Here is a 19,904-nt window from a genome sequence, read left to right on the forward strand (position 1 = left end):
CCAGACTTTATCATCATGAAACTCTGTTTCTTTCTTGAAATAAACTGAAATGATTATAGACAAATCTGTAGCTGGGTTAAACTGGAAACAATCAGAATGGAAATCAAGGAATTATGAAAAAAAATAAAGTACTGTAGAAAGGTTTTTCCTCAATTCACTCTGGTTCACTAACTGGCTTAAGACGGTGAAACATAATTTTGCAGGATCATAGCTTAATAAACTAACAAATGCACAAGCTAAGTAATTTTAATGTATTAATCTTCATCTTCCTCTAAATTAATGTTATTTCCAAATTTGCCATACAGTTTAACTTTAAGATCTGCTAGAATTTTCTTTAGTCCATCAACTTCTGCTTCCAGTTGATTTATCTCTTCTTGCACTTTGGTTTTATGTGTTTCAATCAGTTGATTGGCATCATCTGATGACATTTTTATGAATACTTCACCAATGCGAAATGTAATAAATAGTCAAGGAAATGCTAGACATTTTGAATGTTAGACATTCTGCATTAGAAAGCTGAAAATCCTGCATTAATGGTATTAATTTGGCTTCTTAGCATTGGCTTCAATAAAACTTGTTGACTGTATTTTCAATTTTTTGTTCTAGGCAATATATTCTTGTAAATAAGCTTTAATGCAACATTTTATCTTAGAAAATGAAAATTAGGTAAGAAATATGCTTTCTACAAAAAATATTTAAAAAATTTGATTAAAATTGAAGAATTTTGTTATCAAATAAAAATTGTTTTTTTTAATGGAATTTTAAAACAATTCATGTGTTTGAATAAAAAAGCAAACAAGCTTAACAGAAAATGGATGAACTATTTTTACAATTCAGGGCTTCTTAAAAAGAAAAATTAGTTATTTCAAAGAGGAACAAATATTATAATGTAAAAGGATATGGAACAAGTTCTTCATCTCCATCCAATAGCAGAAGATCATTTTCTGCATCTTCAAGATTCATCAACTCTTTCTGGTGGAGATGTAAAAGTTAATTTGTTAATGAATTTAAAAAAGTAAGGTGTTTCAAATTCCAGCATTTTTTAAGCCTTCGAGTTAAGAGCAAGAATGTTCCAGAAGAAAAAGTTTGTACATATGAAATTTAATTTCAAAATTTTACATTCTCAACATGAAAAGGCAACTGAATAGTCATAGAAATAAAATAACTGCTTTATTATTAATTCAGAAAAATTAAACTATCAAGTATATACAGTCCTATAGTACAGAATAGGATGGTTCCTATCTGCTATTCTAAGTTTCACGATCACTGTGATCATTAGACAACAGTGCAGCATTGTGAACTTCATGACAGACCAAGAAACAGTTATTTCATTTTAGGCTTACATACATGCATGTATATAAATACCTTTTTCTTTTCAATATCAGATTTCACATCATTCATTTTTGCATTTGTGTTTGCAAAGGTATTTATTTTTCCCTGGTCCTCTTTTGTGATTTGAACTTCTGAATCAGCAGAAATCTAGAATATATAGAAGGGATTAACTATATAAGGATTTCCTTATGAGTTTCTGAGCCAGGACATATAATACAGAGGGCTTTGCCTGTGGCTTTCTTTTGAGATAAGAACAAATGGTATATTTTCTAAGCTTTTTTTACTTTTGGTGTTGGTGGCCTAACTGAAATGATTTGAAATTTGTACATTGTTGGCAAATTAGATGTATTTTCAAATTAAATACAACAGAGCTTACAATTTGACCTTTAAATTCAGACCTTCAATCAATTTTCTACATCATTTTTTGAAAAGTATTTTTTTAGAAATTTCCATTTAATTGTTTGGCAATGTTTTGGAAAAGATAAGACCTCCCAGTGGCGTACCCAAGGGGGGGGGGGGAATGGAGGGGTACTGACCCCCCACTTTTCTAAAATATGGTCCTCAAGATTTGTCCAAAAACGATGTAAAACTCATTTTAGTACACTGTATGCTTGTGTCAATAACAATTGTAAAACGCTTTGCTATTTACCGTAGCTAACATGAATCAAATAATGGGGGAAAATTTTGCAAAAAGGGCATTTCCCCGCATTTGAGAGTGTTTTAAGGGCATGGTCCAAAAAATTTCTTGGGGCTGAGCCCCACTGCTGCAGCCCTGGGTACACCACTGAGACCTCCCAAGCTTTTGCTGCCCAAAGGAAATTACATACCATTGGTCTTCATGTATAATGCTGACTTGTGCTTATAGCAAAAAAACTAAAAAAAACCTTTTTTCCAAAATTTACACAATGGCACACCACTATGTTCCTATTCACTGTGTGAGGAGCAAACAAGGTGCAAGGAATGAATAGGTGTATTCTTTCTTTAAAATCAAGTGACATTCATTTAAAATGCCTTCCATGCACTTGATGTTTGCATACTACAAAATTTAGACAAAATTTTCTGTTTTTTCCAGACCCTTGAGACCACGGTAGTGCTGGCAGCCAAAACTTGAAAGTGCCATCCATCCAACATGCTAGAGTCCAAAGATACCAATAAAAAAGCGAAAATGAACCAAGATAAGAAAATGTATGTAATTGATAGATACTTTTCTATCAAAGCAAAATTGTCAGTCTAGAGGAAACTTAATTCTTATTTGCCCTTTTATTTAGCAAGAGGACACACTCACATCACACCCAGATCTGAAAACCACACCCATTACCAAGCGTGCAGGGACATTTTAGAAAAATTACCTCGCATGTGCACTTGCCATACTCTGTAGTCGGGTATTTTCATGGTTTATAATTGGTTAAAAATTGTATAAATTCTTCAAGTCAAGTAGAGACATGCTAACAGTAGAGACAGGCTGGCTAAGCTCTCAAAGTTTTTCCTTCATGTACCTTATAATTCATTCTGTTATTCTATAATATTTAGCCTTTACCAATACATCCTCAGAAGAAAGTGCTATTAAAATTTTGAAAATGAATAAGATCGACTAGACTTAAAAAATTCATATTATATATATATATTTATTTATACCTTTGACTTCGCTGCAGCTGGAGCTACGGTCGCCATTTTGATGTCTTTCTCAATAGTGAAAAGGAGGTTTGAGGTGATCTCGAGACAAACTGGATATTTCCACTAGCGTTGTTTAGAAAATGGCGGAAAGTCAAACCTTAGCAACAGTGAATAAATCACGAACCACTTTGGGAGGAGAGAGTACGGCTAGCGTTAGAAGTACCGCCAATAGTGAAAATGAAGAGCAAATGCCAAAAAATCCGAACGGCGATAAAAGCTCGTCCGAAAGTGGCAACGCAGAAAGTGGTGAGATGCCACAGCAACAAACTATATCACAACCTGCTCCAAGACGTCGGGCAAAAGGTAACCTTTAATATCAAGTAAAGTCGAGTAAACAAAAGTTGTAACGAATTTTAAAAAACTATATAGGTAAAAGCCACACTAGCAGTGGTTTCCAAGTATGGCAATGCCCGAATGAGCACAGCAAGGTGATGCCGAAATTTACAATTATTGAAAGCCAAATTTACAGTTCTGGTAATATTTACAGTTTTAATAATAATTTAATCTTGTTTGCCTTATGGCTAGTCAAGAGATGCTTAAATGAAGATAGAATAACTATTTCATATCCTGCAACCTGAACCTCTTCCTACCAGTCTGGAGAATATGGCTGTTTTTGATCAGATCTCGTGCATGCACAGTCATTTTAGCCATAATATGCAAACCCTTCCTAACAGTTATCTGGCAGCAAAAATTTATCATGTGTGCCCTGATGCATCTGTGTGCCCTGATGCTGAAGAAAGCTGCTTTTTGTGTAGTCAAACTAAATTGTATGTCTTTTTTAAGCCCTGTGGCCAACCATTTGGTGGTAATATCTTACACTGAGAACATCCAGACCTCCCTTTGGTGTTAAGTGAACTTCATTAGCATGTCCATAGGATTATATGTGCACAAAAAGTGTTTTCTATTGTTTTCTTCTGTCTTTCTACTGTTCCAATTAAAGTTTTTGAATTTTAGAGTTTCCTGTCTGGAAACAGAATAAGTAGCTGTTGGGTAGATAGTCATTTCCTTTGATAATAATAATATTATATCAACACATCAAAATGCTGTCACTTATGATTTCATTTTGGTAGTTTCCTGTTTCGATCCACCTATAACACTGATCTCACTCATTTTTGGGAAAAGAAAAGCCACCTGTTTTTACAGTTGTCACTTATTGTTTTTCATTTCTGAAATACAGTAGCTTAAAAACTGTAGAAGGCTGCCTGCAAAAAAGGTCTTTGGATACTTTCATGATCATATTTGGATGCCATAAAACTATGCTACAAGATATGCATTTTCTATTTTTACCAAAGACATAAAACAGCTGCTATTTTTTAAATTACTGAGGACACAAAACTCCAAAATATGTAAACAGCCAGTCTTGATTCCTGTGAACTGTGAAATCTGAACCTCCTTGCTAGCATGGATGTAGAAAAGTTGAAGAGAGCTTGTCCAACTGCAGTTCAAACCCTCAACAGAGGGTCTTTTGGGTTCCACAAGCACATACACAATTCTTTCTAAAATAATAAATTTATCAAAATCGAGAAGCTCAAGTTTTGAATTTTATGAACAGTTTTAATTTTCATTTATAAAGCAAATAAAGCAAGCATGACTTTCATGCAAAAGGTTTTGGTACACCCCTTCAGAATTGTGTTGTGTATTGTTTTGATACACCCTTTCTGGTGGGTACATCCTTTCTGGTGAGTCCTTTTTTGCTTTTCAAGGTCATCAACTTTGATTGATTTGCTATTTGTATCCGAGCAATCATATGTCTTGTAATCAGGTGGCATCTCTGAGTGATCATTTTGGAATATTTATATCAAGAACTGCTAGTAAATCTGTAAAAATAAAACAAGATCATCTGTTGCAAACCTATTAAGAGGAAAAGTACTCGAGCCATTGACATGTATGCTTTGAAAGATTCTCTCTGTCTTTCTGATATGAAGGCACTGGCTTAAAATTATATCCTAATGAGTTTGATGGGGGCATTGTTTGTTGTGAAGTTTGCTTTCAAATGATTTGCGAAAAACATCCAAGCATTTGCAGAAAAAATCCAGCATATGCAAGACAAAAAATAGAGACATCCCCAGCCAATTCATTTTCAACTGGTATATCCATTCAGAAAGACAGAGTGAAGCATCTGGTTTCTGGAAGGAATCAAGTGTGGTGCAGCTACAAGCTGCTTTGCCACTAGAAATGGTGACATGACGCGCTATAAGGCCCTTGTTGCTCAGAATCAATGGTGCATTATTAAGGCAAAGTTGCAGCCAGTTGTATGCAATCAAATGAACACAGCTCTTCTAGTTGTCAGAATTAAAGCTGCTGCTCTGCATTACGAAAATGTGATCAGTTTGATAAATAGTTGTGGAGTTGGCAACCTTGGACATAGAAGAAATCAGTTGGACAGTATGATAAAAGCTTTCCAGGCATACTTGCACAAGAAAACAAGGGTTATCTCACAACCTCTCTGTACCATTCACTGGTCTACCACCTCATTATGGGACTACACCCGACAAATCAACCCTGGCTAATGTCTCAAATCACGCAATGATGGTGCTGGTGACGGTTGATGGGGAAAAAACAGCGATTCCAGTTGATGTTCCAGCAGGTATACTCGTTTTCGGATGCACAATTTGAAGGTGGAACTGCTGGAGAGCTGGCTGAGCAAAAATCATCTGCTTTTATCAACACTCTCAAGCTTCCAACTACTGCAATGGCACACCAAGCTAGTAGTCAGTTTCAAGCAAGAAATGTTTCTTGAGAGGCTGAAGGAATGTACTCAGAGCATTATTAAAGAGTAACCCCTACCTACAATTCACTGGACTTTTTCTGTTATTCAATGAGTCACAGCACATTGGATGGACCTTTGCATGGTAATGCCTGCATTGTCACAGTTTGTGCATCGCTCATTCAAAAATGTCATGCTTCACGTCATCTGGACAGATCTTGGCGAATGTAAAAAATGGTTTCCAGCAGTAGAAGGGTTTCATGAGCAGTCTACATTGAATGAATTCAAAGAGCAAAGTAATCATTGTGATGTTTTTGCCAGCTTTCATGCTAACGAGAGTTTTGCATTGCCTTGGGTGTTGGCAATGAGTGGGGCTAAAGCAGTAGTAGAACGTTACTATTCGGTAATAAAGACCCAGTCCACGGTAGGAGGTTAACTCAACGATACATTGGCTCAAAGAGCAAACATTGATTCGACGTTTCCAATGCCAATGCAGTGCCAAGAAACAATCAAAGATGTGGCATTTCTATACTTGGATGGTGATAAAGAAGCAGTGATATTTCCAACCACCTGTTTTTGTGGATAAGAGAGGACGTACATAGCGAAAGCATGCGCATAAAAGCAAAGTTCTAAACAGACTAACAACTTTAGCCCCTCATTACCTTTACAACGAGAAGGATAGAGATCCAAAAAGATAGCTAGGAACAAACTTTTCGTTTTTCTAGAACAATTTCTCATCACGTACTCAGAAAGTTTATTTGGACAATAATATCTTCATAATTTATAAACCTAAAAATTTTCTCAGTTTTTGAAGCCATAGGGAACATTTTGCTTACTTCATCATAACATATTTCATATTCAATCTCTCTGCCATCTTCGTACAATGTTGTTTTGTTCCCGTTCAAGTAAGCGTGCTGACTAGTTTTTTTATGCTTTGAGTTACTTATTGTATGCATTTCTGATGATTTATTGACTCTCTTGCCTTTTCTTATAGCCTTGTTTAAGCATTTACTGTAGTATAGTCTTGGATAAAGTTTTTGATACACATGTTGACCTGATTTTGATGCCGAATAGAAATGTCATATTGAAACCCGATTTAAACCAAAGATAGAGAGCCAATTAAATATTTACACTTAAAATATCTGCATAAACAAACGAATGCCTATCAATTTCTTCCAAATGTCGTCTATTCCTTAAGAAAAGCTATAAAATAATAATACAATACCAAATTTTGCTTGCAAAGATAGTCATACTAAAATGGTATCGCGCTTTCTTTTGCCATATTTTGCAGACTGGATCATAGGCTTTTGCGCCTGTTTTTGTTGCGTAGAAGTAGTGCCATATGGTTATCTCAAAGTCATGTAACAAAAAGGGTGTTATGCAACTTTTTTGGAATGCAATTAGAAATTCTATTTGAACCTTAGTAACTACTTTTATATTTAAGTCATAAATTGGGAAAGTTGGGTAAATATTGGGTATTCAGAAAAACACACATTTCTTTTTCGGTTTATAGGATAGATCCTGAAAAACAAAAAAAAACACGACAAATTGTCAAGAAACATGTGAATAATTGGGTCGTTATATATATATAGCCATTTTTGTACGCTCAAAACAAACTTAGAATAAAGTACAGGGTCCTGGCGCTTGGCATTTTTATCTGCAAATCCTGTTGATAATCCTTGCCTAAAGATAATATTTTGTTTATAAGGTCTCATTAACGTATTGTCATATATATCTCTGTTTTTTGTGAAAATGAATATTAAAGCTCTCTTTTTTGCCACCCTGCATAAAGTTTAATATATGTATGGGGTAAGTGGAAAAGAAATTTGGTAAAAAGTATTCTTAAAATTAAGGAAAACAGCTCGTAGCCAGAAATGTCTTAACCTTTACTTTTGTTATTATTTTCAGCACCAGAATTGCCTGTGTTTGAAAGAAGGAACTGGCTCATTCATCTACATTATACAATGAAAGAGTATGATAAATGCAAGGTAGATTCTTTTATATGGTTTGTCAAGAGTATCCTAGAATTTAGAAGAATGCTAGTCAGATGATTGGAGTTCTTAATTCTTGTTCATTATCAAGCTTATTTGCCTTTTTTTAGCCTTTTCTTTTAGAATCTTAAAATCTAGAACTACAAATGATCTGTTCATTTTTATTCACTCATGATCAAGAATCAAACTATCCTAAAAAAAGTTCAAAATTGTAAAGGAACGTTCTTACTTTTTATAGGTTTTTTATTAAATCAACAAAAGGAATGTGTCTTTTAATGTCTTTTTAATTTTTTTCGTTCAATTTTTCTTTAATCATTTTTAAATTGTATTATTTTAAAACCTTTCTACAATGGTTTTTGCTCTTAAATTAGCAGATTGTATATATTTAACTTCTTCATTGTTTGTCCTAGGCTTTAATTGCAGAGCAGCTATTTGAAACTGGGGATGCATGTGAATATGCTTTGTTTGTGCAAGGTGAGTGCTTATTTCTTACAGTTTTGCTTTAACGACCTTTTCTTCTAATCTTCAATGAGCTAGACACCAAGAGTGATTCACAAGGCTGGACATCCTGAGAAATTCTCTATGCCCACGCCCCTCAGGCTCCTGGAGAACTAAGGAAACGCCCTTTTTAGTGACAATTGTTGAAAAAGTTTTTAAGGATTTTAACAAGCTTTTGCTAAACATTTTACATGAATCAAGACATTTGGAGGTTTTCTCTGCGATAAACCTACAGGTGTTGATTCCATATAAGTACCTGAAATAGTAGCTTTTTGCACTGTAAATAGATCCTATTTATTACGGGCCTCGTCAGAACACGGGCTCCGGACCTTTTGCCCTTCCTAACACCCCTCTCGACGCCCCTGATGACTGATACTTATTTAATATGATGCTGGTGCCTTGACTTTTGAGAATTGCTTGTCATTGCTTAACACATGCATATAGAAAAGTCATACTGTAAAACTGGTATACAATACAGTGTTTGCAACAGTTTCTTATAAGCAACTTCCCTTTAGCCTTTCCCCAACCTGTGTGATGAACATATGTTTTCTTTGCTATTCATTAAATTGAAACAGGCTTTGCACCCTCCCCCTCCATTTAACCAAGTATCTTATATCAAAATATTTTGATAACGCTTGCTGAAAAGCTGACTGGTGTTCATACAAGGCACAACAGAGTTTCATTTCAAGTTCAGCTAACAAAGCCTATTCTAATGGCATTGAGCACTATCGAATTGCTCATGTCAGGAGTTGTGACAAATATTTGCTATGAGTCATTTATTCATAATTTGTTGGTTTTGCAACAGAATTTTAAAATAAGTACAATAAGAAAATATTTTCATCACTTTTTCTATACCCAGAGACGCCGGAGAGGGGGGGGGGGCGGGAGGTCAACCGCCCTTGTTGCCTTTTGATAGGAAGAGCAAGGGGGGGCTAAAGTGCCCTTTTCATAGAAGTGCCCTTGACGCCGGCCTTTTGTAGGAAATCCATGAGATTCATATAAAATCCTGACTGTATTGCCTTATTTATGACGACTTTTCTCGAAACTTATGAATAAATGTCTTATGCCAAAATTCTTATGCCCCTTTACTCAAGCCCACCCCCTTGCCCCTTGTTCGTTCTGGCGTTCCTGTTTATACCAAACTGCTTAGTAGAGATATCCTGTGAATGATATACCTTCAAATATTTTAGATTTTAAATTTTCGAATAGTTTCCTTTCCGCCTATAAGAGACTAGACAGCATTACTCTGTAAAAACAAGAAAATGACAAGGCCTTCCCAGCCCTTTATGTTAATAGACGATAAAACCATGTTTTTTATAATCCTCCAGCTTTGATCTTAAGAGAAGAAGGGAACATTCAAAGTTCACTGGAGCTTTTCCAAAAAACGACTCAGCTTGATCCACAGAATGTAAGCAACCTAAAACAAGTTGCCAGATCTCTGTGAGTATTTCTTTTAATTCAATTTATTTTCGCTGCATTGCTTTTTCTCCAGAGTCATGATTTCCAGCAATTGTTTGCAAAATGGGCAGTAGTTTATACTGAGCCTGCTCATGTGGTTTAAGTTTCTCAATTTGTGAACCGATATTGTTGTCATTTAAACATTTTAACAAATTCAGAAAATAACCAAACCATTCAAGGTTAGTTCTGACATTTCAGGAAAAAGTTGATATAAATAGCACCTTATTGGCCAATTTGAATACACAACATAATTTCATCCTAGATTTTTACTTGGACGACATAAAGCTGCGTTGGAAGCTTATAATGAGGCAGGCAAATTGACGCCATTAGACTGGGAAATAATGCACAACCAAGGTTAGTACTAAGTTTTGTTCAATGAAATGCAGGTTTCCTTCAACATGGTTTCAAACTCAATACCCAATGTTTCAGTATCTTTTTGTGGAGGGCTTGATATCCAGCAAAAAAGGGTACAAGTCCTTGAGAGACTTTATCCTTCTTTGCTCTGCTAGATTGGGTAGGGGTCGAAGATTTTTCTTTATCGAAATCCTACGACTTTTTCAAACCCTTTTGTGAAGAAAATTATTTACAATCTCTTGCATCAAGTGTTTTTCAATCGGTTTGCATTTTTGACAACATAATTTTTTTGACAACAATGTGAATAAAGCATAGTACAAACATGCAAATATTCGCTATTTGGTGCAAAGAAACTGAACTAATCTAAGTTGCTATTGCGAGTTTCGTGAGATTTAGAAACAGTTAGAATGACTTGCTTATAAATTGAGAGCCTAACAAAACCCTAGGTAGCCTAGGAAGAGGTTGCATATCAAAATGTTAATTAATGATGATAGTAGCTGGAAGGCATTTCTCTAACAAAGCCAAGGTTCTCTAATGTGACCTGTAGCTGTAATAAACTGTAGCTGTTAGAAAGCTCTGTATATCAGAAGAGAGAATTTTTTGCCAAATTATGTTGTTCAGTTCTTTATTTCGTTTCTATTTTCCTCTTGTTACCGTGCTCTTCATTTATTTCTTATTGAACGCTGCAATGTTTCTCTGCCAACTTTTTTCTGCGTCTTTCACTAATTTTTAGGATGAATCTGAACCCTACAACTGCTTTTGAATCTTTTGAAATGTTGTAATCTCACGTTAAAATTTGGGATAAACTTATACAGGTTACAAAATTAACTGCCATCGTTTTTGAATTCGCTTATTACTAACTATTCAGTTGCAATTCACCATTTTTACCCAACCTTGGAACAATTCACGGTGTAATTGAAGTAAGGCTACGATAAAGTACGATAAAGAATTTAAATGATAAAGGTGACAGTTGCTATTTTTTGTTAACATCCATCAAACTTTTTTTTCTTTCTCTCAGGAGTCTGTTATATGTACCTCAAAGACACTGAAAAGGTAAGCCGTATTTCTATCACGATTTCTATTATGATATTTCTTCATTTCATTGTACGTTGAAAGATTTAATTCGATTTTCCTTGCGGGTTGTGCACAATATTATTTACGCGATATTATTTAACAATAATTGAAATAGATCAACAAAAGAAGAAAGTAATTATCGAATTGGTTGATAATGCAGGGCTGCGAATCGATCAATTCTGTAACGCTCCAAATGATTTGGTATTTTGGTATTTGTTGGGTTTTTAGGCCATTCAGTCGCTGAAAGCTGCCATCCAATACAGCAAACATGATATCAGCTTTATAATGCTTGCGAAATGCTTTCTGAATGAAGGAAATCTCGATGCAGCTATCGATGTGTACAAGAAAGCAGTTGAGTAAGTATTGAGCTCTCGAGACCAGATAACTACCAGTTCAATATCAGTAATATGATAGTTTCCTTCTCAAAATCTTTTCAAGAGGTTGGAGTTATTCACCAAGCATCTATTTCTTACCACTGAATCCATCTGCAATTAAACCTTGGTCTGTCTCGTATAGTTTTTTGTGCAACATCGATTTTTTAACATTTATCGTCTGAAAAATTGCTAGTTTAAAACTTATCTCGAGTCTTGCTTTGTAAAAGAGAAAAAGTGACTGGGAGCTGGTCAACTTTTGCAAAGAGATAGAAGGGATATTGGAACAAGGGACAAGTTTAATAGCATGTGTTATTTTCATCTCAAAGTTTTAGATATTGCACGATACACTGTCCTATTTTTAATTTTGTGTGATAAACCTTCTAAATTATAATTTTTACACTTTTCAAATATTTTTTGTTACCTTTTAACCATTGTATTTTGGATTTCATTCAAAACCCGTGATATTTTTTAATTTCTTAGATATTCTCCAGAAAATCCAGAACTGATGACAACATTGGGACTGCTGTTCTTGCAGGTTATTTTTTCATCAATATTTTCCCTGTCTGTTTTCGGCTACTAGTTGTGGTTGCGGCTTTTAAAGTCTTGATATTTTACTGAATTTGCGTTGAATCTTTTCAATTAACTTCTGGAGGTTGCATGTTCTGCTAAACTATTTAATGTGGCATCATTTCAAACGGTAAAGGTTATTAAATTTACAGAGTAAAATGTTTTAGAAATTGCTCATTAGGAGCCCAAAGATGATAAGAATTTGCCTATTTATTATTTCATTGGTACAAGTAGAGTTTGTGAATATCTAAGAAATTCTCTTTAGACCGGTCAGCCGCAAAAAGCATTTGAACAACTTGGCAATGCAATGACCTACGACCCTCACAATGTTAAGGTACGTTTTGAAAACATCCTTCATATTTCGTGCAGCAATTTGGATTAGGTATTTACTGAGATTATTTTTATGCTATTTACACCTTTTTGATTGAACTATAAATGCATGCTGGCTGGTGTGTGTTTAAATTTATAGAAGATCTAGCTTGCCCTGGCTTAAGTGCCTCAGTTATTCAAACGCGGGAGGCTACGGATACAGGACCACTGAGAAAATCCCAATTCAGTTCAATACAGGCATGCGCAATTGAAGCTTGTTAATGATAATGATAACAATAATAATAATAATAGCAATGAAGCCCCTTATAGGTGTATAGGCACATTACAATGAAAAACATTGTCTTGCCTAAAAAATATGTTAAAAGATACGCAAGTTTACAACATTCCTTTAGTGAAACATGAAACAGCGACATGAATCTTAAACCTGATTTCTTAATGTATTCTTGGTTGCAGGCGATTTTAGCTGCTGGCTCCATGATTCAAAGTCGCGGTGACTATGATGTAGCCTTGGCAAAGTACAGAATAGCGGCCACTTCGACTCCTGAATCGCCACAATTATGGAATAATATTGGAATGTGCTTCTTTGGCAAGAAAAAATATGTTGCGGTAATTCCTTTTTTCAGCATACTAATTTAATCGTGTCTTGAAATACCTTGAAGTGATGTAAAGGTGTATTATGTCAAAATAAATTGTTCTCCCCTTTATAAGGCTGTCAGTTCTATCAGCATAAATAGAGGCAAGAAGTCAGGGTGTTTGATTACAGTGCTGAAGGTTCTGGGTTCAAATTCTGCTTTGTGCCCCTATCTTCTATCCAGCTGAACTAGGGGAACTAGGGGCAGTATGCTAAGTAACTGGCCATCTACCTCATCAAGTTTGACCCAAAAGAAACATGGACCCTCCCTAGCAGGCACTTCTAAAGCATGGAGCTAATATATGGAACTCACCTTTACTCTTATCCGGCTCCCCTAATCAAATCAATTGCCGAAAAGTTTGTTTATCTATGGACTAACCTATGAAGTAAGAAAACAGAGACGGCTTTGTTACGATCTATTGTTCTCTCCTGCAAAAACTTTTCAGTTCTGAATAGTGAATAGCGTTATAGGTTTTGAAACCTCTTCAATGTATATGACCATCAAAATAAAGCATAATCTTGATTTTTATTTTTTTGATAACTTGATACATTACGAGTTATCGTCTTGGTAATTGCTTCTTGGGCCAGGGTTGTCGTTTTTATAGCAATTCTAGCTTTAAAATCCATACACAAACCACAAGATTTAACGTCTATTTTTAATAAATACGTTTTAGTTCTTCTTCGTGTAATAGTCATGTAAAAGATAGGAACTGGCTTCCTTTGACATCTTCTTCTTTGCGCTGTATATATGAAATTTCATTGCAACGAAATATCTTGTAAATGTATTATTAACTTCCACATAAAGCTTATAATGTTTATACTTGTGAAAAAGCTTCTGGCTATATATGGCAAGTATAAATCTTTTTAGATAGTTTTCCATATAATGTTTTGTTCAGACCTAGGGGTGTTTGACAATGGGGTTTTTTGTCTTCATCTTTACACTTTTTTAGTGTTAAAAAAAACGTATGGCTTTCAATGACAGTTTGTTATTTCATTTCAGGCCATCAGTTGCTTGAAAAGAGCTGTCTACTTGGCACCGTTTGAATGGAATATAATTTATAACCTTGGACTTGTGCATTTAACTATGCAACAGTATCCTTTCATTTCGTTTATAGTATAAAGTGCAAGTTTCTCCGTTTCCCCGTATACTTATTTTTTAAATGTATCACTCGCAGTCACTGGTTCGATTCAAGTCACTGAAATGATTCGATTCGATTCGACTCGATTCGACTCGACTCAATTCAATTCTATTCAATATATCAAGGTAGAGAAACTCTTCATAAATTGCTAATTTTAAAGGGACCTAGTAAATGCAATTCTTCATTGCAGCGCAAAGTCGAAGATAATGTATATTTGTAGATAAGTTCGATATGACTGTCCATCATAAAATTTGTTTTGAAGATTCATTTCTGGTAGGCCTAACGTGTCAGTAGGCCTTCGTTCTGGCGACCCCAATCACATGTGCTGTAAAGGATGTTTTTAGCAATAAATCTAAGCTGTAACGTTTTGAAAGACACTCTTGAGCTTTAATTGAAGGTAGAGTACACCTAACATGAAGATATACTGAAAAACAACTCTAGTATATTTATGTTTCCATTTCTCTGCCACCTTTTGTTTGAATAGGCTTTTTCTCCTAACTCCGATCTAGATATGCATCGGCTTTTCACTACCTCAGTGCTGCAGTCACCTTGAGGCCAAAATTCGGAAAACTGTTCATGTTGCTCGCAAGTACGATAACTTTGTTTTTCTTCAGCAGGCATTTCAGTTTATATCAGCATAAGTATTCCCTAAAACTCTTGATATCTGTCTGACATTGCTGTCTACTGCAAAAATCACGAAAGTCTCCCTCATCCTTCCCATCCTATTGATGAACTCTAATTGTGTAGCATTGTACTTGTACATTGTGTCTTCTGAGCCACTTGGCTTTGATCATAGCCTGTAGTAGTCGAGAATAAGAGTTTTTAATCAGATGATAATCATATATGTTTATCTTCTAGTTGCATTAACATACTTGGAAGATGTCGACAACGCCAAACAAGCATACGAACAAGCAATAACCTTAGACAGGTACTCATTTCGTCACAAAAAACGATAGCTATTTTCTTATACAATGTTTTTGTTTTATTTTAATTGTGCAACTAACTCTTGGATTCCCTCTCTTCTTGTGTGCCTTTTTGCCGCTTCAAAGCATTTCCAGGCTGCTTCCGTGCTAGGCTCTTGTGGTTGGAAAGCAAATGTTTCAGTCAATACAGTTCGGGCAAAATGCTTTCTATGAAATTAATGATTTCAAAGTATAGAGTAAACAAAGTTGGGGAGGGTATTCTCTGAACAATCGTCTCTAAAGCAAATCGCCTTGCACGTGCTTTCAAGCATACCATCAAGATAACCTTTCAGGATTTCCCAGGATATCTTTGCTGACATGCGTAGAAGAAAAAGAGGCAAGAAAGTTTTCATGCATTAGAAGCTACCATGCCCAGGGGATTCAATACTGGTGAATACGTTAATGAATGATATTCGTGTTTCATTCAGCCTTGTATCAATCATAAAGGGCTTTTAAGATAAATTTTAATTTTAACGAAATACCTAGGTTTATAATTGGGAAAATGTTGAAGATAACAACAAATTTCCCAATGAGTATAATTTTTAAACTGTTGGTTGGTTAAGTTACAGATCTTGAATTCCTTCCATTAGTGACGACCCATCAATCCACCTAAATTATGCTGCAATGTTATTCAATATTGGAGACAGAAGAGCTGCTGCGAAGCAATTTTCCCAGTTTCAGAAAAAGTTTGAAACATACAAGGCAGCGAATGCAGATGATGTGGATCCTCAGGTAAGCACAAGTGATATTTTTACTTAATTTGTTTATGGCCAGTTTGTCGAAATTCTAATACGTACCACGCTGGGTAAGATCGTCAAAGGGTTGATTTGGTGTCAGCCTAACCTTACTGTCAGCCAAACACGTTCATCGCTGGACTGTTCTAACCCATCCTTAACAGCGTTTTAAAACCACTATTGTACAAATATTCCTAGTTTTTATAAGGAACGCAGTTGGTACTTGCAATGCTCTCAAGTGCTTAAATAGCATCTGGTAGAATTTTCATTTCTGCAGATTAACATGATATTTTCAGATGTAGAGTATAAAATGCTAAAAAATTTAACTAAGTAATAATTCAGTGTGGTTTTTCATTGTTCTCCTTTGTCACCTTTGATTAAGATAAAAGCCTTACCAGGCTACCGTAAAAAGACCTCCGAAGCTCCATTTAAACCTCAAAATTCACTTGAAAGTTTGAAATCAGTGTCACGTCTATACTGAAATTTTTCAGAACTTTGAATTCATAATTTTGCATTTAAAATACTTACGAGAACGTTTTTGACGTATTTGCAGTGCTGACAATTCATTTGACAAACTTGCAGCCTGTTGACTATTGACTTCAAATTGCCACCTTTAAAATTTTCCAATACTGGCATTCTTGTTGTCTACAGTAAACGTTACGTTTGGATTCTGCGCTTGTTACAGTTCAATCTTTTAAACCCAGGGTGGTCAATGTCCTCTTTGGTAGTTTCTCTCAATATTTAGTCTCAAAATAATTGTTTATTTTCAGCTGAGAATGAAAGCTCCTTTTCTTTTTGATTATGTTTAGTGTAATCTTTATTTAGATTTTTGATGTCTCTGCAAAACTTGAACCCCTCCTCGTTGTTGGTGGAACATACGCTAAGAATGCAAAGAGATCAGGCAAAGATAATACCCAGGTAAGAACGGATACAAAAGGAGAAACAAACGCAGATGAAGAGGAAGTATAATTAATATACATTGTGGTATCGAAGCTGAAATTGTAAATATAAAAACTCTTTAGTTATCTGTGTTTTTTCATCCGCAAAATTTTACACAAGCATTTTTTAATGTAAATGATACGAAGCGGATTCACCATGGTGAAGTTATGTCTTCGATGTGGCCTCTTTATTTGCGGAGAAGAATACTCAAGTAACAAACATATAATTGAACTAGAAATATCAGCACCTTTGTTTTATTTCATTGTTGTGAAAAAATGTTTGTAGATAATATATATAAAGAATTATTCAAATTACATTAAATTGACGTTAGAAATTTACTGTAGCTTTCTTTATAATGAATAAACCGACCCGTTTTTTAGTCTCTCTTAACATTTAAGAACGATTGTGGCGAAAGATTGCCGATAAAATTTGAAGAAATTTGCCAATTGACTTTTAGCAGGTGACTAAGTTTTCTGAAAAGATAATACAACCTGTAAGAAAACCATTTCAGAATTTGAATTTTAAGAGTAAATGGCTATTTCTACCATGTGTGTAGAAATTCTCTCTCTTATCTCAAGAAATTTAGCGTCAGAATCAAGAGCTTAGCGGTATGAAGGTTGATCCATAAAATAATCAATTTTGTCCCTTGCTAGACGTTGACCTTCTAATCTCTGTAAAACACCCTCATTAACTTTCTTTTGAAAACAGCTTTTAAAGATATTGGGCAATCCATGGCTTATCCTCTCAATCTTTCAACTCAGTAGCGAGAAAAAGTTCAAATGAGCTCTTAAAATCGCTTATCTGTGATGTCACATTTTAAAAATCCCTCCCAGTTCATTAAGATTACATTTTTCTCGTAATGATTTCGCCCTTGCTTCCTTCGGTGCAAATACGTTCTATGTTGCCATTTAATTAATATTTCATCGTGACTGTGAACATCTAGTCATGAAGATTGAGAAAAATCTGAAGCACCTGTCAATAGATTACCAGATGAATTTCCGCTTAACGTTATGTCTGAGCAGCGGGTCCAAGGATCCCTTGGCTTTTTAGTCCCATGGAAGACCATGTTGACTTTGACACATTTTATACCACATACACCAGCAACTGTCATTGCTACAAGCTACTTCTTCTACTACGTTGGACAAGGGGTCAATTGTATCTTTTGAGATCTTTGAATTGCACACGGCATTGTTCCTTGCAACCCCAAATACGCGGCAGCCATTCATTTCCATAGGCATCGCTGCAAAATAATTTTAAAACATCTGTTACTATAATTTGGCAAGTCAATTTCTACTAAAAGACTGCTATTCCAAACTATGCGAGTTGGAGTAACAAAGGAACCAGTAAATATCACCAGCTTTGAGTGAACCGTTTATTAGCGGCGATTCGTGAATCCAGATTTACGTTTAATTGTTTGGAACCTACTTGCAGAAGCCTTTGGCTACAGAACCTACTGTTTAGAGAGCTGACTTTATCTCGACCAACCAGCATGGACATAGCTTGAAAAATTCAGGATGCTTTTCTAAAATGTCTTTTTAGAGCTAAATGTAAACAAATGCTAAGGAAGATTTCAAGGATATTTCTTAAGCTCAGATAAAATGCCGCTATAACGAACGAATTTAATTAGCAGACAAATAATTCACTCCAAAAAATTTGTGCCACAGTCTATGCCTTGTGAAAGGAGCTTTCAAGGAACAAAACATGAATACTGGACATAATATGGCACTTTTCCTTAGGCAAGAGTTGAACTTTATTGTAAATGATTGTTAGCTTTGTTTAGCCTAATTTCTACGAAAAATCCTGCAAGTGATACACCATAAAATCACATATTAGCCAAGAAACAGTCATAGCACTAAAAGAAGATTCTTTTAAAGGATTTTTTTCAAAAAAACCGGCAACTATTGAAAAACTGAAATGAATTCTTGTTTATTGTGTTTATAAAGAAACCGCTTAGCCTGTTCCAAGATGAAAAAATTTTCTTAAAAATTGGCAGATTTTTCTAAGTCTATAGCCTTACTATTTCATCAAAAATCATCCAGTCTAAAAAGCCACCAATTTTTCAAGAAAACCATTCTAATTCCAGTTCTTTATTCAATTCTTGTTTATTCCAATCAGAAAGAAGAGGGTAAGCCTGTTCCGAGATGAAAAAATTTCCTTAAAAATTGGCAGATTTTTCTAAGCCTATAGCCTAACTATTTCATCAAAAATCATCCAGTCTAAAAAGCCACCAATTTTTCAAGAAAACCATTCTAATTCCAGTTCTTTATTCAATTCTTGTTTATTCCAATCAGAAAGAAGAGGGTACGCCTGTTCCAAGATGAAAAAATTTCCTTAAAAATTGGCAGATATTTCTAAGCCTATAGCCTTACTATTTCATCAAAAATCATCCAGTCTAAAAAGCCACCAATTTTTCAAAAAAACCATTCTAATTCCAGTTCTTTATTCAATTCTTGTTTATTCCAATCAGAAAGAAGAGGGTAAGCCTGTTCCGAGATGAAAAAATTTCCTTAAAAATTGGCAGATTTTTCTAAGCCTATAGCCTTACTATTTCATCAAAAATCATCCAGTCTATAAAGCCACCAATTTTTCAAGAAAACCATTCTAATTCCAGTTCTTTATTCAATTCTTGTTTATTCCAATCAGAAAGAAGAGGGTAAGCCTGTTCCGAGATGAAAAAATTTCCTTAAAAATTGGCAGATTTTTCTAAGCCTATAGCCTTACTATTTCATCAAAAATCATCCAGTCTAAAAAGCCACCAATTTTTCAAGAAAACCATTCTAATTCCAGTTCTTTATTCAATTCTTGTTTATTCCAATCAGAAAGAAGAGGGTAAGCCTGTTCCGAGATGAAAAAATTTCCTTAAAAATTGGCAGATTTTTCTAAGCCTATAGCCTTACTATTTCATCAAAAATCATCCATTCTAAAAAGCCACCAATTTTCCAAGAAAACCATTCTAATTCCAGTTCTTTATTCAATTCTTGTTTATTCCAATCAGAAAGAAGAGGGTAAGCCTGTTCCGAGATGAAAAAATTTCCTTAAAAATTGGCAGATTTTTCTAAGCCTATAGCCTTACTATTTCATCAAAAATCATCCAGTCTAAAAAGCCACCAATTTTTCAAGAAAACCATTCTAATTCCAGT

General features: G+C 34.9%; 2 protein-coding genes and 1 long non-coding RNA gene across 5 annotated transcripts in view; 1 reads left to right on the forward strand and 2 right to left on the reverse strand.

Moving 5' to 3' along the window:
• Window positions 1-129: 129 nt before the first annotated feature.
• On the reverse strand, window positions 130-3,116 carry LOC135691182 (prefoldin subunit 4). Its single transcript, XM_065208975.2, has 4 exons — window positions 2,968-3,116; window positions 1,366-1,479; window positions 900-972; window positions 130-454 (listed from the first exon to the last, which is right to left on the reverse strand). The coding sequence occupies exons 1-4, from the start codon at window positions 3,001-3,003 to the stop codon at window positions 255-257; spliced, it is 423 nt and encodes a 140-aa protein (XP_065065047.1). The 5' UTR covers window positions 3,004-3,116; the 3' UTR covers window positions 130-254.
• On the forward strand, window positions 3,005-17,979 carry LOC135691172 (BBSome complex member BBS4). The gene is made up of 15 exons (XM_065208958.2): window positions 3,005-3,309; window positions 7,622-7,701; window positions 8,115-8,178; window positions 9,531-9,642; window positions 9,923-10,014; window positions 11,033-11,067; window positions 11,317-11,444; window positions 11,943-11,997; window positions 12,295-12,363; window positions 12,813-12,965; window positions 13,991-14,082; window positions 14,639-14,718; window positions 14,988-15,057; window positions 15,682-15,823; window positions 16,651-17,979. The coding sequence occupies exons 1-15, from the start codon at window positions 3,087-3,089 to the stop codon at window positions 16,792-16,794; spliced, it is 1,539 nt and encodes a 512-aa protein (XP_065065030.2). The 5' UTR covers window positions 3,005-3,086; the 3' UTR covers window positions 16,795-17,979.
• LOC135691185 (uncharacterized) overlaps window positions 16,873-19,904 on the reverse strand; it is a 110,120-nt gene continuing 107,088 nt past the window's right edge. For all 3 annotated transcript variants that reach the window (XR_016145290.1, XR_016145291.1, XR_010516735.2), the window contains one exon: window positions 16,873-18,004. This is a non-coding gene — a long non-coding RNA (uncharacterized LOC135691185). The remainder of the gene's footprint in view (window positions 18,005-19,904) is intronic.

Source organism: Rhopilema esculentum, chromosome 4 (genome assembly GCF_057945365.1).
Source record: "Rhopilema esculentum isolate cy_ngs chromosome 4, ASM5794536v1, whole genome shotgun sequence".
In the NCBI taxonomy this organism is placed as follows: domain Eukaryota; kingdom Metazoa; phylum Cnidaria; class Scyphozoa; order Rhizostomeae; family Rhizostomatidae; genus Rhopilema; species Rhopilema esculentum.

Bases quoted from the DNA above. Each gene is read 5' to 3' on its own strand.
- LOC135691182 (XM_065208975.2), bottom strand. From the start codon at position 3,003: ATGGCGACCGTAGCTCCAGCTGCAGCGAAGTCAAAG. The intron at 1,480-2,967 runs GTATAAATAAAT...TATATATTCTAG, and splicing joins CAGCTGCAGCGAAGTCAAAG to ATTTCTGCTGATTCAGAAGT. The intron at 455-899 runs ATCCTTTTACAT...TATTTATTACAT, and splicing joins AGATGAAGAACTTGTTCCAT to TTCGCATTGGTGAAGTATTC.
- LOC135691172 (XM_065208958.2), top strand. From the start codon at position 3,087: ATGGCGGAAAGTCAAACCTTAGCAACAGTGAATAAATCACGAACCACT. The intron at 8,179-9,530 runs GTGAGTGCTTAT...ATAATCCTCCAG, and splicing joins ATATGCTTTGTTTGTGCAAG to CTTTGATCTTAAGAGAAGAA. The intron at 15,824-16,650 runs GTAAGCACAAGT...ATCTTTATTTAG, and splicing joins CAGATGATGTGGATCCTCAG to ATTTTTGATGTCTCTGCAAA.